The following is a 24,913-nucleotide window of genomic DNA, read 5'->3' on the forward strand; positions in this document are numbered from 1 at the left end:
CTGAGAGAGGGGCAGGAGAGGGGGGCACATCCATAATGGCACATTATGGGCAGGAGAGGGGGCACATCCATAATGCAAGAGAGAGGGAAAGGACAGCAAGAGAGGAGAGGAAGGAAGGAAGGATACAGTTTCAGTCTTGTGTGTGTGTGTGTGAATATATGTTGGTCTGTGATGGTTCAGTGACAGCACTGCAAAGACAACTCTGAAACTGTAATTAAGTGGTTATGTCTACGCTGGTCCTGACAGACTAAATAAGCTTCCTCAGCAAGACTGCAGCTGATGGCAGAGTGGGTTGAGAGGTAGCCTCTGAAAATATGACGTTGATGGTGAGTGGTTGGAGACGAGCTGTGTCAATATATCCCATGGGGCGGACCAAGAATCTTATGTCATGTATAGGGAGTATTCTGACTGATCTTAAATAGTCATTCAGTCTTTAATGAAGATTATTACAGATTTCCACTCATGACTAGAGATTTCAAACAAAAATGGTAAAGGAATTAAAATTAAATTGCAATTGTGAAAAATAATGATGATCATGATGGCGATGATGATGATGATGATGGTGGTGGTGATGGGGATGACGATGACGGTGGTCGTGATGATGCCGGTGGGTGCAGCTGTAATGTTGCATTTTGATGTTAACAATGATGGTGATGATTACAATGACTACAAAGCTGTGGCGAATGAAGGCGCTACCTTGTGAGAAGCTGGAACCCAGGTCCCGTGGTCACGCTGAAGCGGGTGGTGGCCACTCTGAGCGTTGTGATGTTCTTCTGCGGCTGGAACAGGATGATGTGGACCTTAGGAGCAAAGAGGCAGCCCAGCACGACGGAGCCACTCAGACTGACGGAGATGCACATGGTGGTGGTCTGCACCTGCAGGGCACAGGGACGGTGGGAGTGAGTCTGGAGACAAACCTGTACTGGGTGTGGGAACTGTTAGCATCCCTCAAAGCCCCAGGAAAGAATATGTCTTGTGTTTTGGGTTCTATAAGCTACCACACTGATCAGTGATTCTGTATCTACTGAATGCAGGTTTCTCAGCAGGAGATTTTCTGTTATTTTAGCCATTAGTTTTTATTATCATTTTCATCTCCCAGCATTCCCTCCTCGGAGCATAGTGCTCAGCAGGTAGCTATGGTAAGTAAATGAGGTGGTTCCCCTGCATCCTAATATAGGCATTAGACTATGTAGCGCACAGAGAGTCCATCCAGAAAGATTCTTGCAACAACCAAGCCATATGTAAGTCAGTGTTACAAATGCAATGAAATGCTAAGACAATATTCTCCTAAAGATTACGTTTTTAGAATGTAATGGGGAACGTTAAGAAAAGGCCTGTTAATTGAAATTGAAATGTTTTTGGTGATGTTTTTCTAAATAAGGCTGCCAAAACGTGACAAAAAACGGACAAAAATCAATGTTCCAACAACTAAATGGGGACGTTACAAGAACGTTTTTAGAACGAATTAGTAGGGGTAGTTTCACTCATCTCATGGAACTTGACCAACAGCGCTGACAGAAACTCCCCGAGTGAAGTCGGTCAAGTTACGGGTAATGCACTACTCAGCCTCCCTGGCAAACCCAACAGAGTCACTCTAGCAGGGCTGAGGTCTGCAGCTGTGACCATTTAGCCTCGTGGGGAGAGTGTCTCGCTCTCTTAACACTGAGATCATGGTTTGAACCCATAGTTGTTTCAAGTTGTTTCCATTTTTGCCTAAAAATAGACCCCAAGCCATTTCTAAGAGAACGGTATTGCGTAAGAATATGTGTAAGTGCTTTTAATAATGCAGAGGATGTTTTCTAACGAGGAGCCATACGCTCAGGGTTTGTCTGACTTTCCAGTAAGGGTTGTTACTTCCTCAACAAGGAACAAATATTGGACAAGCCGCCCAGAACTGCATTCATAAGAGTGTTTCAGTCTGAGTGCTTCTCTGCGCTTTGGAACACCTTGTCCAAAATTACATTCTGAATCACCCTTAAAAATGCCCTTCGATGAGTGCCATCTTGTCTTCAGCCATCCGTCTGTGCACCGTCTGTGCCTACTCTTATCTTCTCCGACTATTTTGTGTGTTTATTCCATTTGCATGTCATGAGAACACTCATAAATATTTCTCAGTCAAGGGCATCTGGATGGGAGCATGGAACGCGCGTAAGCCTCTGTGAGCGGATACCCGGTGCCATTGTCTCTCTCCTTAAGGGTGTTTTCTATCACACCCATCCTTGTGACTAGAAGTACTCTGACACCAGTGTGTCTCTCTCACATCAAGTGTCAATCAAACGAGTTGAGTTATGCCAGATGATAGAATTAGAATCTAGTCCTCCAGGCATCACAATGCGATACAGACAGTGACTTTCAAAACGCATCAGGCAAGCTATGACATGCCAGATGTCACTTACTGAAATACCTGAAATGCAGGCAGGCAGACAGACAGGACAAGGTGAACCAAGAAAATTATTCCATTTTTTTTTTTTGACAAGATCAAAAAAAGAAAAAAACAGTCAGTATTTGAGTGAGTCAGAGCACACAGCCTTACTGGTGCTGTGCTCTTAGATATTCAGTTTTCATACTTAAAGACACTCTGGAGCTGCATATATATTAGACATTAAATATGAAAAACAGCCCTTGACTTCCATCAATATTCATTTTTCATCAAATCACTGGTTCCTTAAAAAAATGAGACGGATGTCATTTCTCTTAGTAGAAGAATCCCTCCTTTGTCTCTTGGTCATGGACACAACGATTATACAGGGTTTAAACACATGGTTTTATAATGGACACAACTATCACACAGGGTTTAAACACATGGTTTTAAAATTGACACAACTATCACACAGGGTCTAAACACATGGTTTTAAAATGGACACAACTATCACACAGGGTTTAAACACATGGTTTTAAAATGGACACAACTATCACACAGGGTTTAAACACATGGTTTTAAAATGGACACAACTATCACACAGGGTTAGACACATGGTTTTAAAATGGACACAACTATCACACAGGGTTTAAACACATGGTTTTAAAATGGACACAACTATCACACAGGGTTAGACACATGGTTTTAAAATGGACACAACTATCACACAGGGTTTAAACACATGGTTTTATAATGGACACAACTATCACACAGGGTTAGACACATGGTTTTAAAATGGACACAACTATCACACAGGGTTAGACACATGGTTTTAAAATGGACACAACTATCACACAGGGTTAGACACATGGTTTTAAAATGGACACAACTATCACACAGGGTTAGACACATGGTTTTAACACTGACACAGCTATCACACAGGGTTAGACACATGGTTTTAACACTGACACAGCTATCACACAGGGTTAGACACATGGTTTTAACACTGACACAGCTATCACACAGGGTTAGACACATGGTTTTAACACTGACACAGCTATCACACAGGGTTAGACACATGGTTTTAAAATGCACACTTTACAGGGGTCATATCAAGGTTTTGTTGCATTTCTTTCAAAAAGGTATTTAGAGTATGAGTAGTTGGGTATGGTTCATTTGTCCTTGTTTGGCAGATCTGATACGAGTGATTATTTATAGGTTCTACCTCTTTCCAATCCCTTTCAAGTGCATGAGTTCTAGGCCAGCCTGATGCTACTGCTACTGCCGGGGCACACCTTAGTCCCAAAGCACAGGCCACAGCTGGAGTTCAGTCCTTCCTCTTCACACTCCAGTCCACACAGCCCTCAGTGAGAGGAGAGGAGAGCAGCCAGGAACATCCTGTGCCTCTACCACCTCCTCCTCCACCTCCCCCCCCTCCCTCCCCACCTCCTCTCATGCCTGCACTCAACCTCCACGGAGCCAATACCTCTATGGACAAAAGATGGGGCCCTTGGGAGTCTCATTCTCTCTCATTCTCTCTCTCTCTCTCTCTCTCTCTCTGTCTCTCTCTCACACACTTTCTGTCTCTATCTTTCTCTTATCATAGTCCTCCACTGTCTTTTCCCCCATCCTCTCTCTAGTCATTCTTCTTCCCTCACTTTAATATCAAATTTGGTATTAAGATTCTTAGTATTCATGAGGCTGAGTTGTGTGGCTTCAAGTGTTCATTATCAGACGTTAAGCTTCCACAGGATGTGATAGTGAGCCTTTCTGGCTGTGTGCAACAGCTGATTTGCCCCTCAGACACGCTCCCCCGAGGCTGTAGAAACCCCCTGCCCATCGACCTGCCCCACCTCAGAAATTCACACTCACACACCTACTTATGCATGCATGCTCACACACTCACTTGCTCTCTCTCTCTCTCTCTCTCTCTCTCTCTCTCTCTCTCTCTCTTACACACACACACACACACACACAAACACACTCACATACACACACACACACATACATGCATACATACATCTAGGCTGTAAAAAGTATGATAAATACAATTGATTCAAAACCAAGCTATGGCTGTTATTAAATTACTCTGAATAGCTTTTAATGTACTGAAATCCTTTAGGGTCTTGTATATGAATCTGAAAAACATAAATGTATTTCCTCAACGTGACATGAATGGCAGTGGCCACGAAGTAACCATTTTCAAAGACGTTCCGTCAGAATTTGTCGCTCCACTCATATAATCCAGTCATTTGCCAGGATAGCATGTCTCCCGGTCCTTTGTTCTCTACTGGAACACATTTCCCAGCCACATGAAAAGCAAGCTACTCCTTTTATCAGTACTAAAGACAGCCCATCAAAGGGATCTCTCTATCTGTCATCTAAATCTGCAGGTACCACACAAAAAGATTCAGTAAGGCAAACTCACACTTCATGTGGATACTGCAAATACATGAGAGAAAATTCTCAGTTATTTCAAGTAATGCATTATTTAAAGCAATATATTATTTAAACTACAGAGATTTTTAGCAATATTGTTTCTTCATTTCATTCGGAAACAGTTCTGATGCTATTCACTCTCTGCTGGAAATCAAACAAACATACTGCAAAGGATCTCCCCCCCCATGGCAACCGTTTCATAAACACAATGATCTGAGATCAGCTTTGGAAACCCCAAAACAACCACACCAAAGAGATACTGTTGTATCACTGGAGCGCAAGCTGCCATCAGCTTCACTCTGGAAAGCCTAGATGAAAATTCCTTGTTAAACATGTTTCCGTACAACTGTCACACGCACAGTCAACCGCAGGCAGAGCTGGCAGCTCATACTATCCATCCAGCTGTCAGTAAAGAGCACCAGAAGGTTATAAATAAATCCTGCTATTTGGACCAAGAAAAAAAACCAAAACAACAAACTCACCCTGTAGTCACTGGCGGTGACGTAGAAGATGGGCTGGAAGGCCAGCCAGATGATGCAGGTGGTGTACATGGTGAAGCCGATGAACTTGGCCTCGTTGAAGTTCTCGGGGCACTTGCGGGTCTTGAAGGCGTAGACGGTGCACAGGATGATGAGCACGCAGTTGTAGGTGAGCGACACCAGCATGCTGGAGTCCTTGCTGTTGCACTTGAGCGTGACCACGTTGCGCCGCTCCGGGGTCACCTCCTTCCGGACGCCCGGCGTCTCCACCAGGAGCCAGCCCATGGCCACCAGCAGCTGGCAGGAGATGAGCGCCGCGCAGATGGCCACCTGCGAGGTGGGGCTGATGAAGCGGGGCCGCTGCGCCCCGGCGCCCTTCACGCCGTTGAAGATGCGCGAGATGCGGTTGGTCTTGGTGAGCAGCGCCGAGTAGCAGACGGCGAAGGACGTGCCCAGGCCCAGGCGCCGCAGCGTGCACACGGCCGCCGACGGCTTGGCGATGTAGATGAAGGTCATGGCGTAGCACATGAGCACGCCCAGGAGCAGGATGTAGGAGACCTCGCGGCCCGACGCCTTCACCACCGGCGTGTCGTTGTGCTTGAAGAACAGCCCCACCACAAACAGCGTGCACATGATGCCCAGGCAGGAGATGGTCACCGGGCCCACCGCCCACGCGTCCTCCCAGCGGATGTACTCCTCCGGCAGGTCGTAGCAACCCGTCAGGTTGGCCAGGGGCCACTGGCCGAAGCTGCAGTCCGCGCAGGTGAACTCGTCCCTCAGGTACTGGTACGCCTGGCAGGGGATGCAGATCCAGCAGCACACGTCGCCCGGCTGCATGCTCTTGATCTCGTTCTTGCGGCATGGGTCGCTGCACTGGGAGGTGGGCACCGCCTGGCTCTCCCATGGAATCAGGCTGGTGTTGAGGGTCAGGCTCTGGGCCCAGTAGCCCACCTTCTGGTACATGTACTTGCCATCCTCCTTGTGGTAGTGGAAGATATTATAGCGGCCCAAGCTGTCACCGACGGCATCAAACCGAACAACGTGATCGCTGGCTGCTGGTCGGAACGGGGCTGCATGTGAAGACAGAAGATCCACAGGCGTCAGTAAGACACACTATATCAAACACATCAAAAGGTTTGGAGTTTGGAGAATTCATCAGTTACTTCTTCATTCTGACCTAAAAAAACAATCTTTACACTCTTGATAAGTGATTAGTGAGTAACACACACAACTAACTATTTTTTTACTAGTTCAATTCAGGCAGTAGGTGAATCGGGTTACTGTAGTTCAGGAACAATACAGATACGTGAAGTAATGTCTATAAAACAGACATGATCAAGAGGGACACCGTGTTTCTTACACCTAACAACTAAGATTAGTTAAACAGCCCTGGATATTCCCAGGACTGCTTGACTAAAGCATTAGACACAATGGATTGCACCTAGGTTTACAAAAACAGGAGCCAGAGAGGAGGCTCACAGAGCTGTCCGCACTCTTTGATTTAATCCGTTCTCATTGCCTTCTACTAGCTTCTCTTTTTTCTGTCTCTTTTTTCAAACAAAGCTCTTCCCAAGTTTAAATTGGAACAAATAAATTCGATTACTTCCCTTGCGTACAAACTTTCGGCGAATAACTTTATGTAGTGCTCCACCAGCAAAATAATTCCCTCTCAAGTTTGTACATATTGAACTACTGAAAATTAAGTCCGTTTGGGAGAAAGATTAAGGCTAATTTGTCAACAAAAACAGAATCATGGCCTCTGCTTTTTCTCTCAATCATCTTAGAAAATATTTGCCTTTTCTATATCCATTCAGTCAAACGTGATTGCATCCAGCATGAAGCTATTTGAGATGGATGGCTGGACCAGCCTGGCAGGTCTGAGACCCAGCAAACATCTCACATACAAGGATGGAATGGTCTTTGTAAGCATAGTCTGCAGGGACCTATGTGTGGAGATGCTGCTGCTGCGTCAAACAGTAAATCCAAGCTCTATAGTATTAAAACAAGGGATGGGGGTGTTGGCCCACTTGCGGTAATGCTAAAGGATTTAGACAAAAGCCTCTGAACATGGAGAATGTGCTACACACAAAAGGGAGCATGCATAATTCAAGGCAGTTGCTTCTGAGAGGATAGCATCTGACAAGGTTATGCTTTTTTTTCCCCTGCTAAGTACCTCACTGATGTCTGTGACGGAGATATTCATGTTTTTGGGGCCAAATCCTTTTTCTCGCCTGGAGTGTGACAAGGCTGTTTGCAAGCATGATAATTATGGCTATAATGCAACCTTATCATGTGACGCAAAATGAAAAAAAAAACCTAAATTAATCCAAAATTCCCTGCAGGCGTTTATTTGTGTGTAGTTCTCACTGATGTTATTCAATTTGTTAGTTGCTGAGGGGCTATTGAGGAATGAATTAGAGGCTTTTAGACGCCCCGATCAATCTTGTATGGCGGTGCAATCATCAGAGGAAGGCAAATGCAACAAGATAATCCTGATAATCTTGTCAACCCATCTTGTATTAAAGTATGTAAAATGCACAAATACAGAATAGCATTTTAATAGTTACATCTATATATAAACAGATGCATGTATTATATCTATCTGCATACTGTGTCTTGTATGCTGCACAAGGAACACATCAAAAATCCAAGAATAGGCTCATTGATAGGCCGGGGTGGTATACCTTTCCTAATGGCAAAAGTGGAAATAATGGTGGACCTGATTTTGCTAGTGATTCTGCATTTGATGTTTTTTTTTTTTTTTTACACATCCGTTTTGTGTTGAAATGCAAGCAGCATCGATTATTGCATTGTTCATAGAAAGTCATAATTGTGACAAGGAAAAGCTTTTTCTCTAATAAAAAAATAGAGAAGGTAATTCATCTGTTGACTTTCTTTAATTATCAAACACAAAGTAGGAAGTGATTTGAGACTCTGAGTAGCAAACTCAAATGTTTTAAAAATCGAGATGCATCGATAATCATTTTATCGGTTTAGAATTGATAATCGATAATCAGTTTAGTATCGATAATCGGTTTAGAATCGATAATCGGTTTAGAATCGAATCGTTGACCTCTGAATCGGAATCGAATCGAATCGTGAGGTGCCAAGAGATTCCCACCCCTAGTTATCTGTGCTCTCTCTTGACCCACTGATCTACAGCACCCAGTCTGCATCTGATGCACCTCACTCTCCACCATCATGCCCTCATGCTCCATTCAAAAGAACAGCAGTTAGTCATAAAACATGGAGAGATGTGTGCTCAGGATTCCTTTAATGCCCTAACCCTAATATTTACAATATGATATTTCACAATATTACAATACAATTAATGTTCAAAAAAATGGTCACTCCCTCTTGGTACTTATGTGAATATTGTGCTACTGATCAGAGGTAACCCAGCCATACAGTACAAGCAGACGAGACCACAGGATAATTCCCTGTTCCACACACAGATACTCACCATCGAATTTGGTCTTCAGAATGTAGTCCTTGTAGAACTTGCGGCCGTTGCCTGGTTTCATAGCACTGCAGACCTTAGTGGTGTTGAGGCACACAGCCTGTCTCATGTTATGCAAGGCGTGTGCCATGGCATAGACTGCATTCACTACAAACATGAATCTTCGACTCTTGTTCGAATTTGCTGTCTTTGAGGGAGTGCTTTGCGCAGCTCACGTTGTGGAGGCTGCACTGAAAGTTGTGCTCCCAGAACTCTCGGAACCATGGATTTCGGGTGTTGTTGTAAGGGTTCAGGCTGGTGAAATACTCGGTAAACTGGGGAAGAGGATAGGAGGCCAGCTCGATGGTGAAGGCCCCGTTTGCTGCCGTCTCGCTGCCTCTCACCACACTCTCCTGAGCGCCCCAGCCGTCACTTGCCACCCAGATGAAGGTGACGTTCATGCGCGTGGCAGCCACAAGCAGCTCGCGTGCATCCTCACTGCGTGTGAACAGGATCACTACTTTGGCGTTGGACTTCTGTTGCAGAGAGCGAATCACATTCTCGTAGCTGTAGCGGTCCATGGAGCGGCTCACCTTGGCCGAAATGGCAATACAGATCTGGAGTGCCCGAGCCTCCTGCTGGAAGGCATCGATACCTGTCTCACCATAGTCCCCCTCTGAGGCCACGGTGGATACGTAGGTCCAGTTGAAGAAGCGTAAGATCTCCGCTATGGCTTTGGCCTGGTAGAAGTCAGGTGGAACAGTGCGAGCAAAGAAGTCATACCGAGATTTGTCACTCAGTTTAGCGCTAGTTGAGGCATAGCTTATTTGAGGGATCTGGAACAGACGAAGCAAGTTTGCCACCTGCATCAACAGAAAAAGATTCACACTTGTCTATCACGACATAATTGTCAGACTGATTGAAAAGTGTAACGATATCAGTTTAAAACAGTGACATCCACACTTTAAAACAGATATTTAATATGAAGAGTGTGCGCATTTTATCTTGACATAATAAGAAACATTGTTGCCTCCCCCAAAAAACAAACAGACTATATTTAGTAAATCAGGAGTGGTTTGTGGGAAATAAGTGCAATAAGCCGAAAAAGCGTTAACATCCCGATGATTAGCTCCTGCCTGGTCACAGAGGCATTTCATAGCTCTCATTCCTACACTCAAACAGCCTGCCTCACACATTGTCATGTTTCTGATTGGCTAATAAGATCATGGAGTCACTGTGGACTCCACATTCACAAGGCTGTCTCATAGCATCTGGTGCTGTTGCCTGTCTAGCAATTCACCCCCTGATGTGAAAATGAGAATAGAGAGTGACAGGTCATGATCATATTTACAGGAGTAGCAAATAGTGTAATATGCTCATCGTAATCGGATTTTATTCAAATCTGATTCATGACTTTTCTTTGTAGTCTATAGGCTGGGTCTTTTTTTTGTTACACGTGAAATACCTAGGCTATATTTTCGAATTTGTGATTTCTAAATCTTAAACCAATCTGTTTTTTTTTCCTGCTCATGCAGAGTTATGGCACAACAGAACCTGTAACCGGATCCAAAAATAGGTAATACCACCGGGTAATACTGCTTGGCCCTGACACTGTGTGAGCATACAAAGCAGTGGTAAGTCTTTTGATAAAAATGCATACTGGATTCTGAATAGAATCTGTAAACTATCTACGGACATTGCAACCAGCTAGAGCTAAATATCCATGTGATAATATAGTAGCACTACAGTACACTACTATAGCGTTAGATTGATGGAGTGTCCAGGCTCTTAACTATCAGTGCAGTCTTCTTTGCAGTATACCCTGCAATCACAGAACCATTACCACATTCCAGACTGGAACAGGAACACACACTTAACTCCTCCTCCTTCCTTGTTTGAGGGCATGGCATGACAGAGTTCTATACAAATACTTGTGTACTTTGTAATTAAATGTCACTAAAATGTAGTTATAGCTTAAAGTGATTAATGATGATCAGTTTCTTGAGAGAGAGAGAGAGAGGGAGAGAGGGAGAGAGAGAGAGAGAGAGAGAGAGAGAGCGAGAGCGCGCGCGCGAGAGAGAGAGAGAGAGAGAGAGAGAGAGAGAGCGCGCGCGCGCGCGAGAGAGAGAGAGAGAGAGAGCGCGAGAGAGAGAGGGAGAGAGAGAGAGAGAGAGAGAGATAATACAAATGTGTACATTCTTCAGCAATAATGAATCTGTGAAGAAGAAAATGTGAGAAAATTCTCGAGAAATGCGTCCTCGGGTATTAGCGGAATCTCATCTGCACACAGCTACAGTATAGCCTACTGTGTTGTTCCGCCTGTGTTGGTTCAGCTTTTCATTCCCAAGGCAGACAAAAAAAAGCTACACTGGCTGATCATACTTTTTTATGTTTGTTTCCATAGAAATAGTTCTGAGAGAAAGGGTTGTCTCTGGTAAATGGAAGAGTGTGTGTGTGTGGGAGGGAGGGGGGGGGGGTGTACTGTCAAGAAAGGTTTCCCTTGAGGTTTCCATCCTCCACAGACGTGATCTTAACTATGGGTTCATTGTCAAAAGACAGAATCCAAAAATAAAAACACCTGCATCTAACATGAGTTGTCTTGACAGCCCATTTCATCTTGCTAGCAGGTAGCTGCCAACAGAGGGATGGCAGAGAATGAGAGACTTTTTTGAATGCAATACAACAATCATTGACATTCAGAAATGCTAAAAGATTTGTACCTATAGTAGTCATGCTAAAGGTGCTACATATTTACTTTAGAGGAGGTGTTTTTAAAAAGTTTGTATTTCCTTTAGTCTTTCTTTAAAGAATAAAATGTATGCTTTTTCCCTAACCTCCTTTCGCCTGACATGATCTTGTTTTCTCCTGTGTAGAGGACATGGAAGTGGCCTATTGATGAAAAATCACAGAACCCAAAGTGCCTCTCCTGAGAGTTTAGTGTAGTACTTGAGCGGTAAAAAGGAGTCTTAAATGTCAGAAATATACACTGCATGATGCTTTAACACCAACCCCCACCTCTATCTATCAGTGGTTTTAAATCCAGCATTAATATTACAGTTAATCTCAACCTTGTCTCATTCCTCATTCCATTCTGCAACCATGAAATGCAAATCTATCTTACCTAGCCGACAGCCCAGTCTCCTTATTCTTACTAGAAAAAGAAAGGACGCATTTGAATGCATTAATTCCAGAAATGTATCTGTTGTGCTATCATTGAGAGTATCTCCTCAGACTAATCGCATATTGCAGATAACAGCTGGAGAGGAAAACTCTCATTGAAGCTGCTCTAGGTTTACATTTCTTCTGTTTCCTCCTGCCAGGCTGCAGATGTGTGAGTCTACCCCTACCCCTTTACATCTTCAGTTAGTTAGCTCTATGTGATTACAGCGGTAAGTTTGAACCACATTCACTGCCTAAAAATCATCAGTCTGTGAGAATATCGGTAAGCTTAAGGATTCTCCTAATTTTTGTTTTAATTAGCTGCAATCAACGCCATTTCCAGACAGCGTGTCTTATCCACAACTGTGTTTGTCTGACTTCAGGGAGCAGCAGGGAGCAGCTCAAACTCCTGCTGTGGGATATTCCTTCAGGGTTGCAGGGAACAGTTGTTCCTGGCCCTACATCATTTTGTTGTACCAGGAACATGAAGTACCTAAGCCAATCGTTGTAGAGCTTGAGCCTGTGATGTCATTCACATGCGGGAGGACCGATGCATTCCATGCAAACTGCCGATGTAAATCCACGCCTAACAAACACAATACTGCGAAAGCGGTACAACGAGTATAGCGGCGTGGTTGTAGGTTCATGCTGTGTAATGCTTTACTTGACTTCTGGAAAGAATTTGAGATAGCGTTGTTAGCTAACTAACTGGCTATATTAAGAATTGAGGGAACAGCAATTCTAAGCAGTGTTGGTGGTATAGTGGTTACGTAGTAAGTAGTAGATGCTGGGTTCAATTCCCACCTAATGCAACAAATAGGAAGTGAGGCAGGGAGTCCATGAGTCTAGTGGCTTTTAACGGCCACTTCAAGGGAACTATGTACACAGTAAGGTGCCACTACAGTGTGCTTAATAGCGTTACGCTGTACTGTTAGACCTTTTTTTTGTTAATATTTCCTGTAATAAAAACCTTTCTGTTCATACCAATGTACCTCTGTCTTGAGGAATGAACACAGAGCTGTAAATGGTAGTTAAAGCTGGGGTATCAGGAAGGAGAGGAATGGCCTGCTTTTTTCACAGCACTTTTAGATCCTGGAACGGCACATGAGTAGGTCCTGGAACAACACATTCATTCCGTCCCAGGGACAGCATACATGTCACTGTGTCACCACAATTTCTGCATTCCCAGGAATGACATATTGACGTTGTTCCAGAGAGCATATGAATATCTGAAGCTATTGAGTTAAAACTATGGGTATTTTCATGAAGATGAGCACCTTCACAAATTGAGAGGCATAGCCAATAAAAGAGTTAGAGAAGCAATAACCTTTGCCTGCTTGCTGTATATTAGTAGTGTAAGGCAAAGTTCACTCTGGGAATGATTCAATCTGGAAAATAGACACCTATTTGGCCAGGGGATCAAAAGTCAGTGCTCACACCACAGTTTCTAAACCTGGAAACTAATAACTATATCCTACATTTCTTTAGCTCTTAGTTGTTTGCTACAGCCATCCTCCCCTACTGTCACAGAGAGGACCTCGAGTTATGTGCAAATGCATATATAAATGATACATATTCATATTTGGTCTTGAATTGATCCTAATGATGTGATCAGGCAGCAGCCTGAATGAAGTACCTGCCATAGTTGCATAATTTGATTAGCCCATTGTAATGTTATCTTAGGGCATCGGGGACAGAATGCAGCCTTAAGGAATTGGCTTGTGGCAAATGCATAGCAATGAGTTGTGATGTACAAAACCAAGCACTTTAGAGTGTTTTGTCTCTTCATCTCTTTCGGCTGCTTCTCATCTCCTATCTTTGACCTTACGGGATTTCCTGTTTCCCTGCTGTCTTACACTATCACACCATTTGTATCATTCATTCATTGTAGGTGTTAGGTTGTGTTCTGTCTCACGCATTCAGGTTTATAATATAACATCTCATTAGCCATGCCATGACCCCTAACAACTGCTTGGTAATATTGTAGGTCATTTAATCATAGTCAGATTAATTGTATTTTCTGCTATATTTACCACTGTCCCCAAGGTTCAGATATGTACAAACCCGGTGTTTTCCGTCATTGGTAACATTTTGGCTGCCCTTACAGTAGTAGTAGAGAAGATCAGCTGATATAATTAACTGCTAAACATCTATTTTAAATGTCTCACAACTTAATATCGACATGCAGAAGGATACACTCAAGATTTCCCCACTGAAGTTAGTTTAAAATGTCCATTTTAGTTATTATGTGTCATTCTGTTATTTTGTTTGGAAAACAAACAATCAATTGTTTCTCAGTGGATGTTCAGTCACTGTTTCTTGACAGAGACAACAATCAAAATCTCATCACCTCTCCACTGGTGTACCCCAGGGATCGGTACTTGGACCCCTCATATTTTCTATCTATACCACTTCCTTAGATGAGATCAGACATATATAAGATGGAGCCCTGTCCACTGCTGGAGATGTGGGGCCACATGCCATAGGCTCACAAGCCTGTGGAGCCTGGCAAACATAAGGCCGTGAAGCTGAGTGAAGTGCGGTGGGCTGTGGAGGGTCACCGGTGGGCTCGGCGTGGTGCTCAGGAGTGGTGGGGACCAAAGTGTTTGACCATGGAGAATGGTAAGGCTTCAGGCAATTATGGTGAACTGCCTTAGGTTTGGCCCTGGAGTCTAGCTGGTCTTGAAGGTTGTAATCCACCCCAATTTCCACTGAGGGTGGATGAAGGCGTCGCGGCACTCTGAAAGAATCTGGAATCTGAAAGATTGACCCATACAAGTTTGCTTGGGTCACATGGCGTCTGAGACGGTCAAACACCTCTTTTAAGTGCAACAAATACTCTAGTTTTACTGTAGACAATTATGTCATCGAAAGGTACACCAAGCATGTATTCCAGAATAGCCCCTGTAGTACCAGTTGCATAAGATGTTGGAAAGTTGGAGGTCCATTGACCAGTCCCATAGGCATGACTTAGAGAGAGTGATAGAGAGAGCGTCCGGTGGTGAATGCCGTTTTCCCTTTGGCTTGTTCATCAAGCTGCACGTGCCAGTAACCTGATTCATGATGCTAAACACAGAAGAACCGGACGGCGCATCTAGAAAGTCGTCAGTTCTGGGCAAAGCGTGTGTGTTCTTAACCGTAACTGAATTTAAGCCCCTGTAGTCAATACAGAAATGCCAATTCCCATCTTTTTTCCCGCACCATGGACTATGGCTAACCTCTATGATGTCTTGTGCCAGCATGCCATCTGCTTTTGACTGGATCACAGATTGTATATGAGAAAAGGGGCGGTAGGCACGCTTTCTGGTTGGTGGTGCTGAATCTGTGTTAATTTTGTGCTAAACTAAACTGGGAATCTGAAAGGCTGCCAAACAAAAGTAAAGACTGTGATAATATTGACAGGTCTTATCTGCACTGATCTCATTGCCTGAGACCATCGTCTGCACTTGCAAGTGTGCGTGCGAGACGAGTGCAGTCCCATCCCAGTCCATCTAGTAAGGCTCAAGCAGGCCACTGTCTCCATTTGGTGCATACAGCTTAGCAGCAGAAGGGATCAGCTTGACTGTACAGTGCATTTCCCAAAAGGGAGGTATGGTGGTGCACTCAGAGATCAATGCAGCACAGCTGTCTGGTGTCATTTCTGTGGTGCACAGAATAGGTGATAGGAAAGGTGAGCAGCATGGGGTCTACCTAGATATGAAAGGTGTGAATACCGGCAGACAAGGAGGGTCTGGCTGACCATTTGTGTCCAAATTTTGCCCAGTCACCGACTTCAATACAATTATTTTTGAGAGACCTTCTGTTCAATGATGGGAGTGTCTTTCTTAAATTCTCACTGTTAAATGAAATGCTTGAACCAGTGCCCAACAGGATGTGCATGAGAAAACTCTCTGGGTTTGTCCATACCATGGCATGCAGGACACTTGTGATATGAGTCCGGTGACCGACGGCGAAAACCCATCTGACTGGTTCGTGAAAAACTATGAGCCTGCCTCTGTGCTGCTGTGGGACGACCCGGACGCCTCCCGCATGGTAAGGGGACCTCTGAGAGCGGGCAGGAGAGTATGCACTATGGCCAGATCTCAGGTTGTGGACGTTGGGTGTCCGTTTCAGATCAGTTAAGTCTTTGCTTAAGGCTCTAACAGTGTCCTTGATCTTGATCTTGTACATCCTCGTGGAGAGGTACATTACTGTCTGAGATTGTGTTGACTGACTGAGCTGTGCCTGATGGCAGTACTTTAGCAGCCTGACAGACCCTAACCCAAGTGGAGATGGGTTCGGACGGTGGCAGTACTTTAGCAGCCTGACAGACCCTAACCCAAGTGGAGATGGGTTCGGTGGCAGTACTCTAGCAGCCTGACAGACCCTAACCCAAGTGGAGATGGGTTCGGTGGCAGTACTTTAGCAGCCTGACAGACCCTAACCCAAGTGGAGATGGGTTCGGACGGTGGCAGTACTTTAGCAGCCTGACAGACCCTAACCCAAGTGGAGATGGGTTCGGACGGTGGCAGTACTTTAGCAGCCTGACAGACCCTAACCCAAGTGGAGATGGGTTCGGTGGCAGTACTTTAGCAGCCTGACAGGCACGCTCCACTTGGGTGGTGAGATCCCCCCCATCCCCCATCACCCCTCTCTCATGACACTTAACCTGAAGCTCTTGATCCAAAAATGTGTGCGTTTCATATATATTCAGTGGCCTTTGGTTCAAAGCCTGGGAAAGCTTCTTTCACTAATCTACACATATCAGCAGCATACACTTCCATGGCCTCACTGGGCTGCCTGCTATGTGAGTTAGGAAAGGCCTGGAAAGGATATCTTTGATGTCTTTTCCATTTCTCCCTTTCTTGAACCATTTCTGTCCTTCCTTATACCCCAGCTTATACTTTCATAACCATTTAGTGCTTTGTGCTCATTCCTCAAGACAGAGACACACTTATATGAATGGGAAAGGTTTTAGTACAAGGACATATGAACAAAAGGTCTAAAGATACAGCGTAAAGCTATTAAGCACACTGTAGTGGTACCTTACTTTATACATACAGTACATACACAATTCCATTGAAGTGACGCATGTAAATTGCATTAAACACAATCCCACGTGTAGGCCACCACGCTCAGAGACTCCCTGCCTCACTTCCTCTTTGGTTTTTATTTTATTTAATTGACTGGGAATCAAACCCAGGTCAACTAATTAACAACATGCTAACCACTCTACCACCAACACTGCTTGGAGTAACCCTCAATGCCTGATATAGCCAGTTAGCTAGCTAACAATGCTTTCTCCAAATCTTTACAAAAGTCAAATAAAGCATTAAACTACAACCCTTGTGCTATACCCGTTATACTGCTTTCACTGTATTGAGTTTGTTAGGGGTGTGGATTTACAAGTGGCTAGTGGCAGTTTGCATTGGAATGCATCTGTCCTCCCGCATGTGTGAATGACATCACAGGCTCAAGCTCTACAATGATTGGCTGAGGTACTTCATGTCCCTGGTGCAACAAAACAAATGTAGGGCCAGGAACAACTGTTCCCTAAGGAAGTCAGAGCGATCATTCCTCCAGATTCCATCAAGAGAGCTAGAGTTTGGGCTATCAGGAAGGGTTTTCTGTTATATGTGAGAGGGGCATCTCTGATGAATAAGTGGCTTTCCACAGTTGGTGGACAGACAGTGCAGGCTCAGTGGCCACATATTAGTGGATGTCTCATTGTCTCAGACCACAGAGAGTGGAGAGTGCAACTGTCTCATTGTCTCAGACCACAGAGAGTGGAGAGTGGCAACTGTCCACCGCTAGAAAGCCCAAGTCATTAGTATTCTGAGAGGAAGCAGTGACCAGTGGTAGACAACAGGTGCAGCACAGTAACCACCATCACTATTGTGGTCTTCTCATTGTCTAGAACCTTTGATGTGAAAATTCCATGAAATGGTGTTGGAGTGCTCTAAGAAGTTATGCTTGCTGCTGCTGCTGCTGCTGCTGCGCTTCCTGCTGAGATGGGATTCAGTTGCTGCCATGTGGCAGAGGTTCCTGTAAGTATGACCGGATACACAAAGAGCCGGGTGCATGTGGTGCTCAAGACAGTCGGATGATTCAGCCTATACATGAAGTATGCATCAAGCCATTGCACAAGCATCTTTATGTTCTATATGCAGGCCATGTATTTGCTGTTCGGCTTAGATGTTAGACAGCTTTTTGTTGAGGTTGTGACCTAGTACACATGAAAAGACTAACAGAAAGCGAGAAAGCGAGAGAGAGAGAGAGAGAGAGAGAGAGAGAGAGAGAGAGAGAGAGAGAGAGAGAATAAACAGCCTCTCTTCCAGATCACAGCAGCCCTACCTCATGGAGATGTCATGATTTTTTCAACATGAAAAGCCCATCTGCTCTTCCCAGAAGGCTTTCTCAGTGAGCTCCTGCAGCAATAACACAATATCCCCCGAGCTGCAGGCTGGGGCCTCGCTGCACATAACTCATGTGCCCATGCGAAGAACACACAGCACAACACACACACGCCACTGCCCACTACCATGCTGGCGTTTAAGCCGAGCCTCTCCATCGTGTGTAGAGGTGTGTGTGGTCGACAGGTTTCGCCACAACGACTTTAAAGATCCCGTCTACGGCTCAGCTCGGTAGAGTTTGGTTGCTAAGCAACCTCCTTAGTGTGTTCCAGCAGGTGGAGGAGTGACCCGGTTAGACAGCGGGGGGAGAACATCTCTCTAATCAAACACTGATCCACCCAGCAGTGGCAGGAGGAGGAGAACATCTCTCTTCTCAAACACTGATCCACCCAGCAGTGGCTGGCAGGGGGAACATCTCTCTACTCAAACACTGATCCACCCAGCAGTGGCAGGGGGAGGAGAACATCTCTCTACTCAAACACTGATCCACCCAGCAGTGGCTGGCAGGAGGAGAACATCTCTCTTCTCAAACACTGATCCACCCAGCAGTGGCAGGGGGGGGGGGGGGGGGGCGCTGGACGACCACACTTAAAGACGCTCTTTAGGAGGCAGCAACCTCCAGCTCTGGCAGCACAGTCACCTGCCACCCAGCCGAGGACTCACTCACTACCAGTCCAGCACTGCAAAGCAACAACTGCACCAACTGCACCCGTTTCCATCTGTCTGTCTTCCCTCCTCTGTGTTTCACACATCCACATGAGGAGAATGCAAATGCATATGGATAATATCAGAGCAACTTTCCAATCGGCTCGACTACCAATGTCACCCGGATATCTTCATTTAGGAACGAGTGGCCCTTTGAGTGAAACTGTGGATAGTAAGGTGCATTGTGCTTTTCCAGTGTGTAGACTGTGAAGGGATTCATAGTGAATGCAAGAGAGGGAAAAACTTTGACACTCACAATGGATGTATATTGTGAGAGAGACTCCAGTATTAAAGTCTGCTAAAGACCCTGAATTATCCAATCACTTGTAAATTATTTATTACTGGAGGGCGCACATTCTATACTTTTACTTATGAATTATGGATTCACATGAAACTTAGTGATTATCCCAATAATTATTGTACCTTTTTCTGAAAGGGCCTCCATGAATGTCCATTTCAATGCATAACTCATGAAAGGGGGTTTGCCATGTCACGACCGAAATGAATCTACTATAGATCAGTTTATGAGTCACTGTTCTTAATGCACAGAATAGATGATTGCATGTCAATGAAGTCTCATTAACTTTTCTGTTTGATCTCGTCTTGCTCTTTCTCTTCCATTCAAATATTAATATACAAAACACCACAGATCTGGTGATCACAAAGAAAAATACCATATAATAATTCACTGCATTTGATTCCCCTGTTTGTTACCAAAGTATATGTGGGTGAATCAAATATGTTGTGAGCATAAATATCTTTAAAGCACAAAAGTGCATTCTGGCTCTTTGATCACATTGAGTGACTCCACGAAATACTGGGGAATTTACAGTGATACCTTTCGAGTGCAAACAGCCATCATTCGACGGAGGGGATTGTGAGGTCTATCTTTACTTCTTAACCAAAATTGCAGGTGTGATTTTTTTTTTTTTTGAATGGCAGAGAAAATAAAGCCAATTTCATCTCGGAGCATGAGGAAATGTGAAACATCTCAGTTTGAAGGCATTTAAGTGGAGGTGAAAAGGATGCCGTCTCACTCAGAATGTCAAAGCAGGACTAAAAACCTACGAGCAGTCATGGCAACAGATTTATCACAGTAGAGCACCAGGATCTCAGTAGCTGTCACACCTTTTCACTGAGATAAGGAAATAAATCAGCAGCTTTGTGATGACAACTGGCTGCAGTGACAAAGGCCAAGAACTCAGCTTCACATAAAAAAAAAGGAACAAATAAAAATGGCAATGTTTTGGATTTTTTCAAATTCCACTCCACAGTCCCTGGCACTTCACACAGCGCTGGGGGCGCTCAGCGGAGCTGCTGTGGCAGACACACTCGAGCAAATGACTCACTCTCATCACAAGAAGCCTGTCCAGGTCTGGGCATGAACAGAGCAGAAAAGAGCTGGAGTTTTCAGCCATGAATTAATTACTGGAAAGCTCCAGGGCTAGATGTTCTTCACTGTAATTGCAGAACACAGAGCGTTACCAATTAACATGGAGTGTCTGATGTTTGATGGTGTAAGGCTGTCTCAGACCCCGACTGTGCAAGCTATGTCTATTCTGAGCACCTCAATGTTTAATGCAACATAAACAACTTTTTTTGGTTCATTTACACAAGGGTAACGTATGACAAGAGGAAGGAATACGTCATTTGAAGGGGCAATAGTGGACTCTCTCCAATATCCTTCTGCAAATAGTGGTTTGAGGTACATATTCGACACTTTCTCACATTACACTCGGAACGGTTTAACCCTACAACTAAAATGCAGCGCCACAGGAAGCTAAAGCTATTTGCCCATAAATGTTGTTGGGGTTATTATTTTAATAGACGCAGTGTTCACATTCATACATTAGCTTCATGAGGGCATTAATGATATACTGATATAATGATATACATTCATTTCATTTGAATTAAACTAGGCATATTTCGAAGTCTCCAGATGGCTATAAGTTGGCGCATATATCTGCCATGGAATCACATAACAATGTTATTTGTTTTCATCTTCTGTACTGGTGATGAATCTCAACCACACCTATAGAGCCCTATGACAGACGTCTGAGGCTCCACCCACTGGCCCCCGCACCGCCCTCAGTTTGTGTCGGCATGGCAACGTGGGTGCCTTTGTGCCTCACAGCCACACAGCCAATGGCAGAGCAGCCTGGGGGCGATGCCCAGGAGCCCAGCGTTGCACCCACAGCCCTCTTGCCTCGGCGCCACGTCAGAGGAAAGATCTCTCACCACCTGTCTGCTCTGCAGTGTCGTACAGCTGTCAAGTGTATGCACAATGTTTCTGTTCATATGCATAATTAAGTACGTTAAGATATTTTTCCATGTCAATCTGAAAACATCTTCCTCAGCTTCCTCTAGCTCCACAAAAAGCAGAGGGAGGCAGGACGAGGAGCTCTTCACACACCTGGACTGTGGCTGCTTCTGCAGCAGCGGTGCAGGGAAGGTGAGAGGGGCCGGGTGGCTCAGGCAGCCATGTCTCACATCGCTCTATTCATGCCATCACCAGAGGGGGAAGGAAGTTAAAGCCCCATTATCAGACCTGACGATAGCTCTGGGTATGAATACATTAGAAGCTGCCTCAAGCAAATCAGTCTGTCCAATCTACTCATTCCAATTTCCAGGCTAGAATTAGCTAAAGCATGGAGTGTTAATTAGCATCAGAATGATGTGAGGATATTCAGCGTTGAAATGTAACATATAAATCGTCCACATCTAGCAGAAAGCAGCAGCAAAATAAAAACCGTTAAAAATGATTGGAGCTCAGAGAAGACGGATAAGTAGAGAAGAAGAAGAAGAAGAAGAAGAAGAGATTATTTCAGTTGGTTAAAGATTCAAATGAAATTGAATCACTACATGGAACCAATTGAAACTGAACATGGAAATGTTCAGTAAAACGACGATGTGTGTTGGTACATGCAGAAGGAGAAATGACTCCAAATCAATACTACTAACATAGGATAGAACACATTTCAGCGTCATCCACCGACAGAATAATAGCCATTGCGAGACTCAGGAGGGCACAGACACCTTCCAAAATGTCTGTCAGACAAGGACTTGTTTTTCCTCTCGAGGAGAGGCTCGTGAGAAAAACCCTTAACAAAAATGATATCTTATTTGTCAACCTTTTTGTGTGGCATTGTTCTTTCAGTGTCCAAAGTACAGGTATGTCTCTCTCTCTGTCTCTCTCCCTCCCTCTCTCTCTCTCTCTCTCTCTCTCCCACCCTCCCTCCCTGTCTCTTTTCTTCTTTCTTTGTGCTCTAGTTCTACCTGTTAGCCTGTCTGCTGGTTCTTTTTAATGAGGCTGCCTCGGAGCTCTGGACTCTGGGGCTGAAGAGAGAGAGAGAGCCTGAGGCGGCGGCCTGCCCCCCCCCCCCCCCCCCCGTGCCTGTGAGGCAGCTCAGTGCAGAGTCACGTCTCCCCTGCTCTGGGGGCCGCTGCTGAGATGACACTGCAGGCGGCGGGATGATGGAGCGGGGGGAACGCAGTCTGGGACTGAAGAGGAGGCATTGCTCTGCATTCATGAAGTGACACATCTGTCACAGAAGACTGGGATTCATGCCACTGCTTATGCTCTGCACTCACATCTACCAGAACAGAGCTCTCTCCGCTTGGACATCACAGAGTGAACACACACAGTGGAAGTAACAGCCTCCCTTCTGACGCGCGTGCACACACACACACACACACACACACACACACACACACACAACACACACACACACACACACACACACACACACACACACACACACACACACACACACACACACACACACACACACACACACACACAACACACACACACAGACACACACACACACACACACACACACACAACACACACACACACACACACACACACACACACACACACACACACACACACACCACACATATACACAGACAGACAACAACACACACACACACACACACACACAACACACACACACACACAACACAACACAACACACATACACACACACACACACACCACACCACACACACACACCACATACACACAAACACACACACACACACACACACACACACACACGCACGCACACACACACACTCACAGAGATGCGTGCCGTGGTCCACTGCATTATTAAAGCTCCCCCATCCCCCTGCCCCTGCCCTGCAGCTATCATGGCTGTAAAGCTGAAAGACAGAGGCCAGTCATCACCTCTTACAGCTATGCCAAGGCCCTGTGAGGAGCTGCCTTGCCGTTGCCTCTGAGCGTCCACAAAAGGTCATCTCCAAACAGCCCGTGTGGTTTTTCCAGCATGGACCCTCCCTAACCTTCTAGTGTGATACTGTGTGTCTGTAGTAAGTCAGCGCCTCTGTCCGCCGGCAGCCAACACCATTGTCAGATCCTGGTAGCCAACCTCCCTGTCTCTGTGAGTCTCTTCCAGGGTCTGCACTCCACTTGAGGTGTTACGGAATCGCTCGCACGTACAACATATCGACAAAGCCATTGTTGGGAACCCACTGTGACAACGGGCCAGGGCTTTCATCAAGTCGCTTTGAGGAGCCAAAGCAAAGGCAATGATGCTGTCACTAGTTATCGCATCACACCCCTGCAGCTTCCATCCCTCCGTCTCCACCGCCCCCTCCTCCTCCTCCTGGTCTCCAACATCTGTGAGATGTCTGCGTTTGACAGACTGACTGCCAGTGTGAATTGCCGACGGCAAAGGAGGCTCTCTGAACGGAGCGCGCACTAAATTAGCTCCGCCAAGCATACGGGCGACCGGTACGGTAACGTGCCGCGCGTGCTTCTCAGTAAGGCACAGTAAGGCTCCTCAGTGTACAGTTGGATCAGCCACATGTGCCTGCTTTACATTTACATTACATTTAGTCATTTAGCAGACGCTTTTATCCAAAGCGACTTACAAGGATGTATACACATTTTTTACATTTACACTGATGGCACACTGCACATCAGGAGCAATTAGGGTATTCAGTGTCTTGCTCAAGGACGCTTCGACAGGGAATTGAACTAACAACCTTCTGATTTCTAAACGACTTCTCTACCTCCTGTACCACTGTCGCCCCGTCGCCTGTTACTATGTGGCCATCCCGTCGGTATCATGTTCCCCTTCTCCGTGAGCTCCGTCACGCCCGCTGGGCCCGATCGGCGTTCCACGGGGCCTAATGCGCATCAGCATTCAGCTAGTGCAGGGCTGATCACGGGAGCGAAACATTTTGATTGGCTTAATTTCTCCTACACATTTAGACGTGCTGTAGAAAAGAAATGTGGGGGCGCTTATCAAAATAATAGGATGTCCTTAATGTGGTACACATGCACCACGGAGCGAAATCGAATAAAAAAAAAAAAAAGATTGTGTTAAATATATGGCAACTTCACATGAACACAACAACAATAAACCCTAACCCATCAGAGGATGCGTGTGAGCTCGTACCTGAATGGATACGTCACTGTAGGAGCCGCCTATGACTCCAGAGATGGCCAGGGCCACGTCGTCGTGGAGGGCGTAGGACCCATCCGGGCAGGTGTACTCGCTGTCGTCCACCTTGGTGAGCGAGGCGCGCACGAACTCCAGCGACTGCTCCAGCGCGTAGGTGTCCTTGGAGCAGGTGTCCAGGATGTGAGCGCCGAGGGTGAGCCCGGGCAGGATGCGATCGTCACGGTTGATCTCGTCCAGTGCCAACAGCATGGCCTCCAGACGCTGGATGCCACGCTGGGCGTTGATGCGGCCGCAGTCCTCCATGCCCTCCCCCTTCTGGTGCACGGGGAACAGGCCGCCGATCACCAGGTCCCCCTCCACCACAATCTCGCGCTTGGGGTCGGAGCTGTAGCCGGGCAGGGCCAGCGACTCCGGGGTGTGGCCAGCAGCAGCAGCAGCAGCAGCAGCTCCGTGTGGAGCAGCCAGCTCACAGGCGCCACTCTGAACCGCGGCGACCTCCCGGCCAT

The 24,913-nt window shown here is 45.6% G+C and overlaps 1 protein-coding gene across 1 annotated transcript; it reads right to left on the reverse strand.

The window, feature by feature from the left end:
• Nucleotides 1-608: 608 nt before the first annotated feature.
• Nucleotides 609-24,913, reverse strand: grm2a (glutamate receptor, metabotropic 2a). Its single transcript, XM_031568427.1, is given in 6 exon segments — nucleotides 609-875; nucleotides 5,281-6,347; nucleotides 8,741-8,894; nucleotides 8,896-9,579; nucleotides 24,402-24,830; nucleotides 24,833-24,913. Coding segments are annotated over 6 exon segments (2,598 nt in total). The 3' UTR covers nucleotides 609-692.

This window comes from Clupea harengus, chromosome 5 (assembly GCF_900700415.2).
Source record: "Clupea harengus chromosome 5, Ch_v2.0.2, whole genome shotgun sequence".
NCBI lineage: Eukaryota > Metazoa > Chordata > Actinopteri > Clupeiformes > Clupeidae > Clupea > Clupea harengus.